This window comes from Lampetra planeri, chromosome 40, assembly GCF_965212315.1.
Source record: "Lampetra planeri chromosome 40, kcLamPlan1.2.h2, whole genome shotgun sequence".
NCBI classification, from domain to species: domain Eukaryota; kingdom Metazoa; phylum Chordata; class Hyperoartia; order Petromyzontiformes; family Petromyzontidae; genus Lampetra; species Lampetra planeri.
Window position 1 is genome coordinate 7,780,954 of NC_136146.1, and position 11,632 is coordinate 7,792,585.

At 47.6% G+C, this 11,632-nt stretch overlaps 1 protein-coding gene across 1 annotated transcript in view; it reads left to right on the forward strand.

Moving 5' to 3' along the window:
- LOC144731836 (endosome/lysosome-associated apoptosis and autophagy regulator family member 2-like) overlaps positions 1-11,632 on the forward strand; it is a 39,226-nt gene that overhangs the window by 16,759 nt on the left and 10,835 nt on the right. Inside the window, exons 8-15 of the mRNA XM_078613112.1 lie at positions 418-570; positions 1,089-1,177; positions 1,909-2,089; positions 5,780-5,908; positions 7,518-7,608; positions 8,747-8,843; positions 9,635-9,772; positions 10,431-10,718. Of these exons, the coding sequence (XP_078469238.1) occupies positions 418-570; positions 1,089-1,177; positions 1,909-2,089; positions 5,780-5,908; positions 7,518-7,608; positions 8,747-8,843; positions 9,635-9,772; positions 10,431-10,718 (1,166 nt within the window). The remainder of the gene's footprint in view (positions 1-417; positions 571-1,088; positions 1,178-1,908; positions 2,090-5,779; positions 5,909-7,517; positions 7,609-8,746; positions 8,844-9,634; positions 9,773-10,430; positions 10,719-11,632) is intronic.

Sequence of the window (11,632 nt, forward strand, 5' to 3'; positions counted from 1 at the left end):
CCCGAGCTTCATCGACAGTAGCAGGCGAGGAGTAGTGGGTAGCAGAGGATGGCCCAGAAAAATCCGTTGCTGTGTTGGACATCTGTTTTCCCCGCTATAGCCAACCCCCACGAACCAGCGTGGTGAAGTACAGTCAAGCAAACGTAGTGACCCACACGGAGTATGCTGAGCCCTCGTCCAGCAGTGGATTAACAAAAGCCTGTAAATGTACACGTTCTGATTCTGTACGGCGTCTTTGATGCTATCATATTTAGACGCTGTATGAGCCCACGTCGCATTGTGCTGTTGAGATGCCGTCGCATTTAGATGCTATATGAATCCACGTGGCATTTCCCGGCTGAGATGCGGTCGCATTTAGATGCCGTATGAACTCGCCTCGCGTTGTGCCGACCTTGTGCCACGTGCCCTCTGCCCCAGGGGTGTCGTACACGTCGGAGTGCTTCCCGTGCAAGCCGGGCACCTGCAGCGCCGAGCCGGGCGCAGGCACCTGCACCGCGTGCCCCAGGGATATGTTCTCCCCACGCGGAGCGCACGCCTGCACCCCGTGCAACACAACCACGCACTACGCAGGTTCGCAGCTGCTCGCTCACTAGCGAGGCATAGACACTCACTAACACAGCACAGACGCTCGCTCACTAACACGGCATAGACGCTCACTATCATCACGGCATAGACACGAACACTGCATAGACACGAACACAGCATAAAAACATTAACTTATTAACACAGCTTAGAGACGTTCATTCACTAACAAAGTATACAGCCACTTGCACAGCTTCGAGACACTCACTACTCACAGTATAGGGCGGTAGTGTCGGGGTTAGTGTGTTGTGCTACGAACCTGGTGATTTGAGTTCGATTTCCACTTGGGGCCAATAACAGTGGCGAATATTTGAACCATTTCCTGGGCCTCTCCTCTGTCGACTTGGCCTTAATTAAAACATCAGCATTGGGGAGACAAAGGCAGCCAGTCGTAGTGCTGGCCACCCACTCCATCGTGTGACGTGCGGGGCCTTCATCGGTGCTTGCTAACAGCACTTGCCCCAACAGTCTGTTAAAGGCTATACAGGGGATCTTTGTCTTTGCAGAGATCGGTTCCGCCTTCTGTGCTCTAAAGCCGCCCTGCACCGACAATGACTATTTCCAGTTGCACACCGGCTGCGATGAGAAAGGGCAGGTAAGTGAATCCACGGTGTCCGTGTTTCACCGCAGGCATTAACAATGCCTTTTGTTCACGCGTTACAACTAAGTACAAACCAACAGTACAACCAAGGCTGGAGAGCTTTGCAAGGGATGGTGAGGATGGGCTACATTCGCCCACTAAACCTACACAAAGTTGACGGTGTCGAACCCCAGCCATAAGTTTAAGAAATCGCACACACAAACGTGTACAAAAAGCTCGCGACCTCGGTCCACGTGGCAAACGCCATCAGCAGTTCCTAAAGCAGTGCATTGTGGTCCTCTTGTCTTGGGTCGCCATCCAAATAAATTTTAGCAAATGTGTTGGTGGACTAAGACAAGATGACTTCACACACCCACACTGACAAGAGGTCAAGAGGTCAGGTCTTACAAGAGGTCAGTGAGGGTTAGTGAAGGCGGGGAGCCGTAGTCGTGAGACCTTTGAAATACAGTAAACAATTAATTTACTTTTCCGCCCCCCTGCTGCCGACCATGTAGCCCCGGAGTCTATAGCACCTGTTACACATGGTAGTAAACCAGCCAAGCACTATCCAGGCTCAAACCTCACTTAACCTCTGAGATGTGATAAGATCGGGTGTGATTTGGTCGTAGACTGTAGTGTTGTATACCGATAAATTTCATCATTGTGACAAATGTAGCACCATGCTGCATGTAGCATCGTGCATTATGTACCATCGTGCAGCTGCGTGTGATGTGCGTGGGTTTCAGACGCAGGTGATTTTCAGGTGGATTGAGCCCAAGATTTGCCGCGAGGATTTGAAGGGGGCAACTCATTTGCCCGTCTCGGGAGCAAAGCGGCCTTGCCCTCCCTGCAACGCAGGCTTCTACAACACGCGCAACTCCACGTGTGTGCCCTGCCCCACTGGGACCTACTCCAACGGCACCAGTGGTGGGCACTGGCGCTCTCTTCCCTTCCCTAGTGCCTTGGCACCTTGTTCTGCACCCATGTAACTAAATAACTAACTGTTTTATTTTACCAGGTAAAGTGCACTGAGCTTGTAGCTCTTTGTCAGAGGTGAGCTGGCCACACATGGGAATTTACATCAGTATCCAAATAATCTAAATACATGTCTTTTAAATGTGGAGGGCAAAACCGGAGGAACCTGGAGAAAAATCCACAACAGGGATATCACATGAACTCCAACTATATACAACAGGCATCAGGGTCGAGGTCAAACCCCTGCACCCCTGCATATAAGGCGAGAGAGATTACATCTCGCCACCTCGGCTCCACAGTGATCTTTTCCCGGTGGTCGATCTCCCTTCTTCTTTAGTGCTGCCCAACGGCGTGTGCGACTTCACGATGATATTGGTCCCGGTCTAGCACGGCGTGTAGAGTTTGTGCTGTTGTTAATTGTAGCCATGTTTTTATGTTACTGAGCCATGTCGTTTTTGGCCGTCCTGGTCGTTTTTTCCCTTCGATTTTTCCTTCCAGGATTAGCTTTAATAGCTGGTATTTGTGATCGTTTCGGGCAATGTGGCCTAGGTAGTAACACTTCCTGCTAATGATGGTCTTCAGCAGTTGCCTGTCAGTGCCCATATCTTGCAGAACTTGTGTATTGGTGGTTTTGGCTGTCCATGGGATTTTCAGCATTCTTCGATACAGCCACATCTCGAAAGCTTCGAGCCTTTTTGTTGCTGTTATTGTCAGTGTCCACGTCTCAACTCCGTACAGCAAAATTGACCAGATGTAGCATTTCAGTGTGCGCAGTTTCAGTGATGTACTCAAGTTGCGGTCTGCAAGGAGTGTTTTCCATTTAATAAATGCTTGCCTTGCTTGTTCAATTCTGCTCTTGATTTCGACTTCATGGTTCAACTGATCGTCAATTATTACACCAAGGTATTTAAATCGGTGTACTTGTTCCAATTTTTCGCTACCAAGCTTGATTGTTATTTCGCTTGTAGTTCGGCTGACCTTCATAACCTTTGTTTTCTTTTTATTAATTCGTAAGCCCCATATTTGACTCTCTGTGGCAACCTCGTCCAAGATTTGTTGTAGGTCTTGTTCCGAATCGGCCAGCAGTGCAGTGTCGTCGGCATACCTGATGTTGTTGATGTATTGTCCATTGACTTTAATACCAATGTTTTTATCTGCTAGTGTTCGATCAAAAATCTGCTCCGAGTAGATGTTGAAAAGACTGGGTGAAAGTGGGCAGCCTTGTCGTACACCTTTTTGTATTGGTGTTGGGTCTGTCAATTCGTTGTCATATCGGAGTTGGGCTGTTTGCTTCCAATAAAGAGCAATGATGAAGTTGATGTCGTTTTTATCTAGTCCCAGTTGTTTTAATAGAGCTGCTAGTCGGTCGTGGTCGACTGAGTCAAAGGCTTTCTCGTAATCTATGAAGCAGATGTACACTTCTTTCTGATGTTCGTAGCATCGCTGTAGTAGTATCTGTAGACAGAAGATTGCTTCTCTTGTGCCTAGTCTTTTGCAGAAGCCAAACTGTGTGTTCTTCAATGCATTTTCGCATGTGGAGCGTATGCGCTGTTGGATCACCTTCAGGAAGACTTTCAGCACGTGGCTCATCAAGCTTATCAGTCTGTAGTCCTGGCATTTCCGGCTTGTTGCTTTCTTTGGTATGGCCACAAAGATGGATTGTAGCCAGTCGGATGGAATTGTATTGCCATTGTATATTTGATTGTACCAATTAGTCAGTTGTCGTATGTTGTTACTGTCTAATAGTTTGAGCAATTCTACATGGATTGTGTCGGGCCCGCACGCTTTGCCTGACTTAGCTGTTTTGATTGCATGTTCTACTTCTGATGTTAAAATGTGTAGAGCGTCTTTCGACATCTGTTGGTCTTTTTCTGCAGGTGTTCTCGCGGCGCCATAGAGCTTGTGTATATAGTTTGTCCAGGTGTCCATTTTTTCTTGTTTATTTAGGATTGGTTGGTTGTTATCCGCATACAAGGTAGCTGTTGGGGCTGGTCTGTAGATGTTACCAGCTTCTTTGAGCTTCTTGTGCAGAGTAAAATTGTCATGTTTTTTAATTAGTTCTTCAATCTCGGCGCATTGTTCTTCCATCCACTTTTCTTTTGCCTGTCGGATTGCTTCTCTGATCTTCTGTTGCATTTGTTTGTACTTCTCCAAGTTGTTGTTTTTGTACATTCTTCGTTGGCTCATTAGATCGAGAATACAATGTGTCATCCATCGTTGTTTCTTTTTCGGTGGCTGATGTCCCAGCATGACTTCTGTTGTTTCTGTGATGCATTGTTTGAACGAGCGCCAGTACTCCTGAACATCTGCTGTTTCTGTTGTTATTGAGCGGATGCTATCGTTGAGATGTTGCTGTACTTGTCTTTTATTGGCGCTGTTCTTCAGTTTCTCCAGGTCTGCTCGTCTCGTCTTTGTACATTGTATTGATCGCAATTTGAGTCTTATTGTAGCTGTTACTGGGTTATGATCTGACGATATATCGGCTCCAGGGTAGGTTTTTGCTGTAATCACACTGGACTTAAACCTGATGTTAATTAGGATATAATCGATTTGGTTCCTGACGATGTTGTTGTCGGAGTCTTGCGGCGAGGTCCACGTGTACAGTCGTCGACGTGGTAATTGGAACCACGTGTTAGCAATACTGAAACGTTCTTCTTGGCAGAATTGAACCAGTCTGTCGCCTCGTTCATTCCTTGTTCCTAGTCCGTGTTCTCCGACAATGTTCTGCATTCGACCGTGGCCAACCTTGGCATTGAAATCGCCGAGGATTATAGTGATGTCTTGCTTCTTCAGCGGCTTCAGCGTGTTGGTTAGTTGCTCATAGAACGATTCGATTTCATGATCTTGTTTATCTGCTGTTGGAGCATAAACCTGTAGAATGTTCACGTTGACTTTGTTGCCTGCTAATTGTAGTAGTGCTATTCGTTCTGATACTGGGGTAAAGTTGTTGACTTTATTCGCTAATTTCTTGTGTACTATAAAGGCGACACCGTATGTTTGTTTGGTGTTTTCTTCTCCTCCGGAGCAGAAGATGTGGTGTTCGCTCGATATAAACTTTTTTGTTCCAGGCCATTTAGTTTCGCTTAGACCGATTATGTTGATTTTAAGTCGATCCATTTCTTGTATGACATTGGCTAGTTTTCCTGCTTGAAGTAAACTTCTAACGTTCCAAGTTGCTACTTTGAAAGGGTTCTTTGACACAAGCTCGGAGATTCTTAGCACCCCTGTCCTATTTAAAGGACGCCGATACTCAGGGCCTTTGTTGATTTTTCTTGTCATCATTGAAGTTTTCAAGGGAGCAATAATCCAAGTAGTTTCCCGTTGCTTTCTTGGATCACCATTTATTTGAAAAGGTCATGTGGGGACCTTTCGAAACGGGTTTTGTCTGACGTCTCCACTGAAGTCTTCCCGCCTTGGGTGACCCTTCTGAGAGCACTAGGCTCTCGACGGTATAGCGATCAGCTTCTCAGACGTACACAAACTCTCTCGCCGCGTTAAGGCACCGTTTCTCGAGAGAGAAACGGTGCAGTGATCTTTCCGCTTCTCTTTGTCCAGCGCTGCTTCGACCGAGATTTTCTTCCAACCCGTCCTGTGTGTGTGTTTTTTTTTTATCGCGAACCGTGTACGTGTGTGCGTGTTCAGATTGCGTTCCGTGCCCAGCTGGCACGGAACCCGTGCTGGGATTTGATTTCAAGTGGTGGAACATGCTGCCTGATAACATGGAGACTACGTGCTTCAACGTGGGCAACCAGAGGTGCGACAGCATGAACGGTGAGGCAGCAAAATATTACCAATTATAATAATAGTTATTATAATTTCAACTTGTAACGCACCGCATAGGAGCCACTCACTTTCGTGAGAACAATTCAGAGGCACGAGGAGCTACAGAAAAGCGGGGAGGCAGCCTCGTGGTGAGCCAGCACCAACAATTTCCCAAGCTCTGCGGTCCTCTGTGTATGAAGGTGTTATCGTCCAACGAATGAGTGTTTACATGTGAGAGGTTATATGAAGGCTTTGATGTGTCAGCACAGGGTACCTGTGCCCGCATTAAAGTGGAAGACGTCTTCAGACTCAACCCTATGATTTGCTGATTGTAAATCACAGCACGGCCACGCGTTCCGTTCTTTTGAGCCGGTGGTCTGGATAAGGCTGAGAGCGCGTGCAGTGCTGCACACTTTTTGCATGTTGTTCAATTTACTTGTTTGCAGCCTGCATGAACGTTCATGTCGTAATTTTATTTTTCCTCATTTACAGAGGTGATTGTTCAAGGGGGATTTAGATTTACAGATCTGTTGTGTATCCGGGGAGCTGTCCATCGCGATATTGAAGCTTCGTTAATGATAAAGACTTTGTGTGTATTTACGCAGTTAAACACTGACCTTGTTGGCACGACCGCCAGTATAACAAATCAGTTTTACTATCATGTTAGTTGTGAATACCGTTTGTATCATTTCATAATTTGTCTTAAACTCTTGCATGACTTTTTCATAATCCCTTTATGTTTTTAACAAGTAATGGTCTGTGAAATTAAATGCATTTTAGTAGCTGTGATTCTACATTTGTGGTTCTGAAATAATGGAGTGAAACTCATATTTCTCGTGCAGAAATTAGAAATAACAACGGTTCTATTTCTAACAAGTTTCAAATTTTTTCAGTTATATTTTACGTAAATCTTTTTTTATCGCGATTTGTGCCAGTGACATTTCAACAGATTAATCATTCACTATATAATTAATAATTTTTATGATGACTGGTGATGATGGTGAGAAACCGATCATAATATGATGTGACAGTGAGGATGATGATAATGCATTTATGTTGAACTTCTTTCACACAGTACGTAGCCAACCGTGCTAATCGGAGATGTGCGGGATGATGTTGATCGTGATAATGTAGTGACATTGAATGAGTCACTGTAGCGCGTGCCGCTGGGAGATTATAAGACAATGGAATTAGGGGTAGCAGCCCGTTCTACCAGTTGGACCTGTGGGCAAGGCACGGAGCCCTCTGTGGGATCCAGAGGGGTGCGGGGCCGAGGGTCGGAGTCTGGCCACGCTGGGCAGGATAAAAGGCGAGCTTCGACTCACAGTCGGGGCTGCTGCGATCTGGAATGGAACTCGTCGTGATCTTTGCCCTCTTCAAGCTGTGGGTCTGGCAACGTGTTGGCTGTCCCGACCCGGTGTGTGGTTATCCCCTAGGGCTGTGAAGGCCGGAATAAAAGAGAGAGTACCTCCAACTAGTGTCTGTGAATTGGTACACTACAATCACAATTATGGTAACTATGACTATGGTGTGAATGAAGGTGTCGATAATGGTGGTAATCACGATGAAGAAAATAACGGTGATGATTATGTTTCTGACCTTAACCCCCCCCTCCTAGGCTGGGAGGTGGCTGGAGACCACATCTACAGTGGGGCTGGCAGTAATGATGACGATTACCTCATCCTCTTCCTTCACGTCGCAGGCTTCAGGTGACGGTCCCACTCGGCCACGGCTCAGCAGGCAGCGTGTTCCAACCAAGCGATGTGATCAACAGGTTTCATCACCCGGCGGATGAACCGTACTCGCACCTCCGATTAGCACAGTTGGCTACGTACGGTGCGAAAGAAGTTCAGCATACATACATACGTATTAAGTACGGCCTTTGGCTAGCCATCGAACAAAGACGGTCACTGAATTGTGCGCTTTTGGATGCACTTCCGTGGCCGTCCCGAACGCTCTTCCGAGATTAGGAACCCGCTGGAGCTATGCACTTTTAAATCATCTAGATTTAAAACTCATCTGTTTTTGTGTTTAGTTTGTTGTCCTTCCCCCACAAATCCGATTCGCACTGTTGGCTACGTAAAGGGGGGGATTAAGGTCAACATATGTACATGTATGCAGTACATTTTAAACAATGCACATATACGCACGTGTTAAAAGCACTGCATGTGTGCATTACGCAAAAAATAAACCCATCAGCACTTCCCGAAGAAGTGCATTGTGGTCCTCTTGTCTTTGAACACTTAGAAAAAAACAAATTTGAGAAAATGTGATGCAATCATAGACAACCGTGGATTGGTTTCGTTCTTATTAGGACTCGTTGGTACATTATACTCACCAATATCTATCTCGTGTGAATGTAAAAGATGGCAATAGCTTAGGAAGACCTTAATCCAGCAGAGGATTGATCATGGCTGATGATGATGACGATAGTAATACAAATTCACATGTAACCTGCTTAATATTTCACGGACATAAGTGACCATGGCTCTTGAGGCATAGAGCTAAGCTTTGTGTACGTCGAGACCCAGGCGAGAGAGGTGGGGCCTTTAAATGTCTCTTCCAAGTCGATGTGGATTGACTGATGCTGCTGCAAATTTGCAGTGGGACGATGATCACTGTGTTCCAGATGGAGGGGGCCACCATGGAGAAATGATGCCCGCCAGTGACGGTCCTGGTCCTTGGTGTAGAGGGAGGAGGAGGTTGTGAGTTGTGCTGAGGATGCTGCTGCTGCTGCTGCTGCTGCGGAGAGTTCCACCATGAGCTGTATTGCAGGGCGACAGGAGAGCAGAGAGAGACGCGGTGGACAACCGGAAGTAGAGACATTGATCCGTGTTTGCGTTTCAGGACTCCGAGCTTCGGCGCCGGGCAGTCGGACATAGCGAGCATCACGTTCGTGTTTGAGATGCAGTGCTTGGCGGATTGTGAGCTCCACTTTATGCTGGTGAGAGGCATGGCCGCATCATTTACTTGTTAGGTTTATAAAAAATCTGCAATCATTCCAGAAATGTGCCTTAAGTGTCTTGTTATGAAACTAAAAATTTCCCATTTGGAACTCTAGCTGTAATCGTTGATGTAATTATGTGTCAAAGAACAGCCCCTGAATGTCATATTACTGAACCATTTCTCGAGGCATCTTATTGAGCGCCCCAAACGCAATTTGAGATGCCACGGCAATTTCACACTGGAGAAGTTTAGAAATATCATACGTGTGCGTGGTTCATGAAACGCTGTACAATACTTGTTTAATTAGTAGTATGGAAGGCGACAGACAGCTGGCAGGGCAAACTTCATGTGCATATATGCAAATCATAATTTTTGCACTGGTTTGCATTTTGGGAAATCCTGTGATCAATGTGGCCGGTTTTCAATGTGTGAGATGAAAGGGGAGAGATAGGAGAGTGCGTGGAAGGGAGCAGAGTGGAATGAGAGGGGAGAGGTAGAACTCGTGGATGGGAGTAGATTGAGAGGTAAAGAAGTATGAAGGCAGTGAGGGTGATCCTAAAATTGATCTGGTACAGGATTGGTAGCCAGTGGAACGAATCGACTATTGGGGCGATGTGCTCTCGTTTACTGGCGGAATTTATTTTATTTAAACTCACAACCTTCAAAGTGTGAGCTCTGTGCTCTAATCACTGACAAGTGTAATTCAATCACCACGACACTTGAGTGATCAAACGGATACATTTTTCCCCCCAATGGCTTTTCCATGCACCCTGCCCGCTTGCTCGCCAGGACATGGGGAAGAAGACGGCGGTGGTGGAGTCGTGGCGCGGGACGCAGCCCAGGCAGGCCTACCGGCACATCGTGACGCGCAACGAGTCGCTCACCTTCACTTGGGCCTTCCAGCGCACGGCGGTGCCTCTCTCGCGGGTATCCCCCAGCCTCCGATTACACGGTGCTCCGTGTTCACGCAGCGCAAAGCCCAGGCAATCTCGCTGCACGTGCCTCCGCCACTTGGCACCGTACCGTCAATGAAGGTTATCCTGCTACGGGGCGGGTATATTCGTTTGCGAGAAGTTATCGTGCATATTGCAGTGTAATTTGCAATCACTTGGCCCAGATACATTCGAATCAAATTAGTTAGAGTAAAGTTATTTGTTCTGGTTGTTATCTAGTTTACATCTGATTGATTGTTCCTGTGAGGTCATGACGACTGTTTAACAAGCAAGATCAGGTGATGCGGTTATTCTGACTTTGTGGAACTTTATTTTGAGTTCCTGGATTTTCCTGGAGGTGCTTGGCGTAGTTAAAAAAAAATTTTTAAAGAATGACCGTTGTTTTATGCAACACGTAGGTTTTTGTGGCTATAAAAAATTATATATTTTTGTTATTTAACATTGGCTACCTTTCCCATGTGTCTTATTTTATATTCGAGAGTGAAATGCATTTGAGAGGCACTCTTATAGCTTTATACGTGACAAGTTGCGCGGTTTTCTCTCCGGTCCTGGCCGTACAGCGACCCATTCGGCACAATGTCCGTCATTTCGCCCTCCCACTTGGCGACTCTCCCCCCCTTCCCACCATCCAGACGGGACGCAAGTTCCACAGGGACGTTGCGCAGATCTACTCGGTGGAGGTGACGGGCGCGCTGGACGGCGTCGCCTCGCGCTGCCGGCCCTGCGCCCTGGGACCTCCGTCGCCATCGTCGCCGTTGTCCCTCGGCGGTGCGGCGTGCGTCGCGTGCCCCCCCGGCCACTTCGTCCACCGCCAGAGCAGCTCGTGCCGCGCCTGCCCCGCCGGCACCGCGCTCCGCGCGTCGAGGCTGAGCGGAGAGGCGGCGTGTGTGCGGTGCGGGCCCGGCACCGTCAGCTCGCCGGTGAGGCCATCACCGGTGGCGCGTACTAAACTAAACTATTTTTTATTTTACCAGTTGGGGCTCTTTTTGAGAAGCGACCTGGTCATAAATTATAGCTCAACGAAGTGGCTTATCACGTGAAAATTTATCGCAGCCAAATACTCTAAACGTGAATGCTATATGTGGAGGGCAAAACTGGAGGACCTGGAGAAAAATCCACGCGCCCACGGGGAGAGACACCGCAAACTCCAAATATGCAACAGGCATCAGGGTTGGGATCGAACCCACGATCCCCTGTATACCAGGCGAGGTAGTTAACATCTCGCCACCGTGGTGCCCTACGCTGCTGCTGCATGTCGCTGCCTGTAAATCCAGCGTGCCTGTGGAGGCAGCAGCGAGGTTTGGTGTGGATCCCTGGACGAATGTTGCGGAACTCCCTTCACGTGGACGTCGTTGAGCCGTAACCCTGGCTCGCCAGCAGAAGGCTGTACAGCAGATATGTGGACCTCCCACCTATTCCGTCTGTACAGGATAGAGTGTTTTCCCCTCGTACGCGTGGGTTTTCTCCAGATCTTCTGGTGTCCACCCACATGTAAGCACGTATTAATTGGCCGATAAAACCTTGATGCATAGATGACCGCGGAGCTGGGGCAGTTGTTGGCGCCGGCTCGCCATGTGGCTGCCTTCCCGCTTGTCTGTGCTTCCTCCTCACGCCCCCGAGTCAATCTCTGTCTCCAAGAGTGTGAATACTGTGCGGTGGCGGCGCGTTACAGTTGAAATTATTATTATCAACACTTCTCCTTTCGTAACAGTACAACGTCGCGTATCCAGGGCTCAATTTCTCACGTTTTCCGTAATGCTGCTGAGCTGACATCCCTTGCGTCGTGTGATTTGACGTCAGACATCTGCGCATCCTCATTAAGGACCGTTGATCT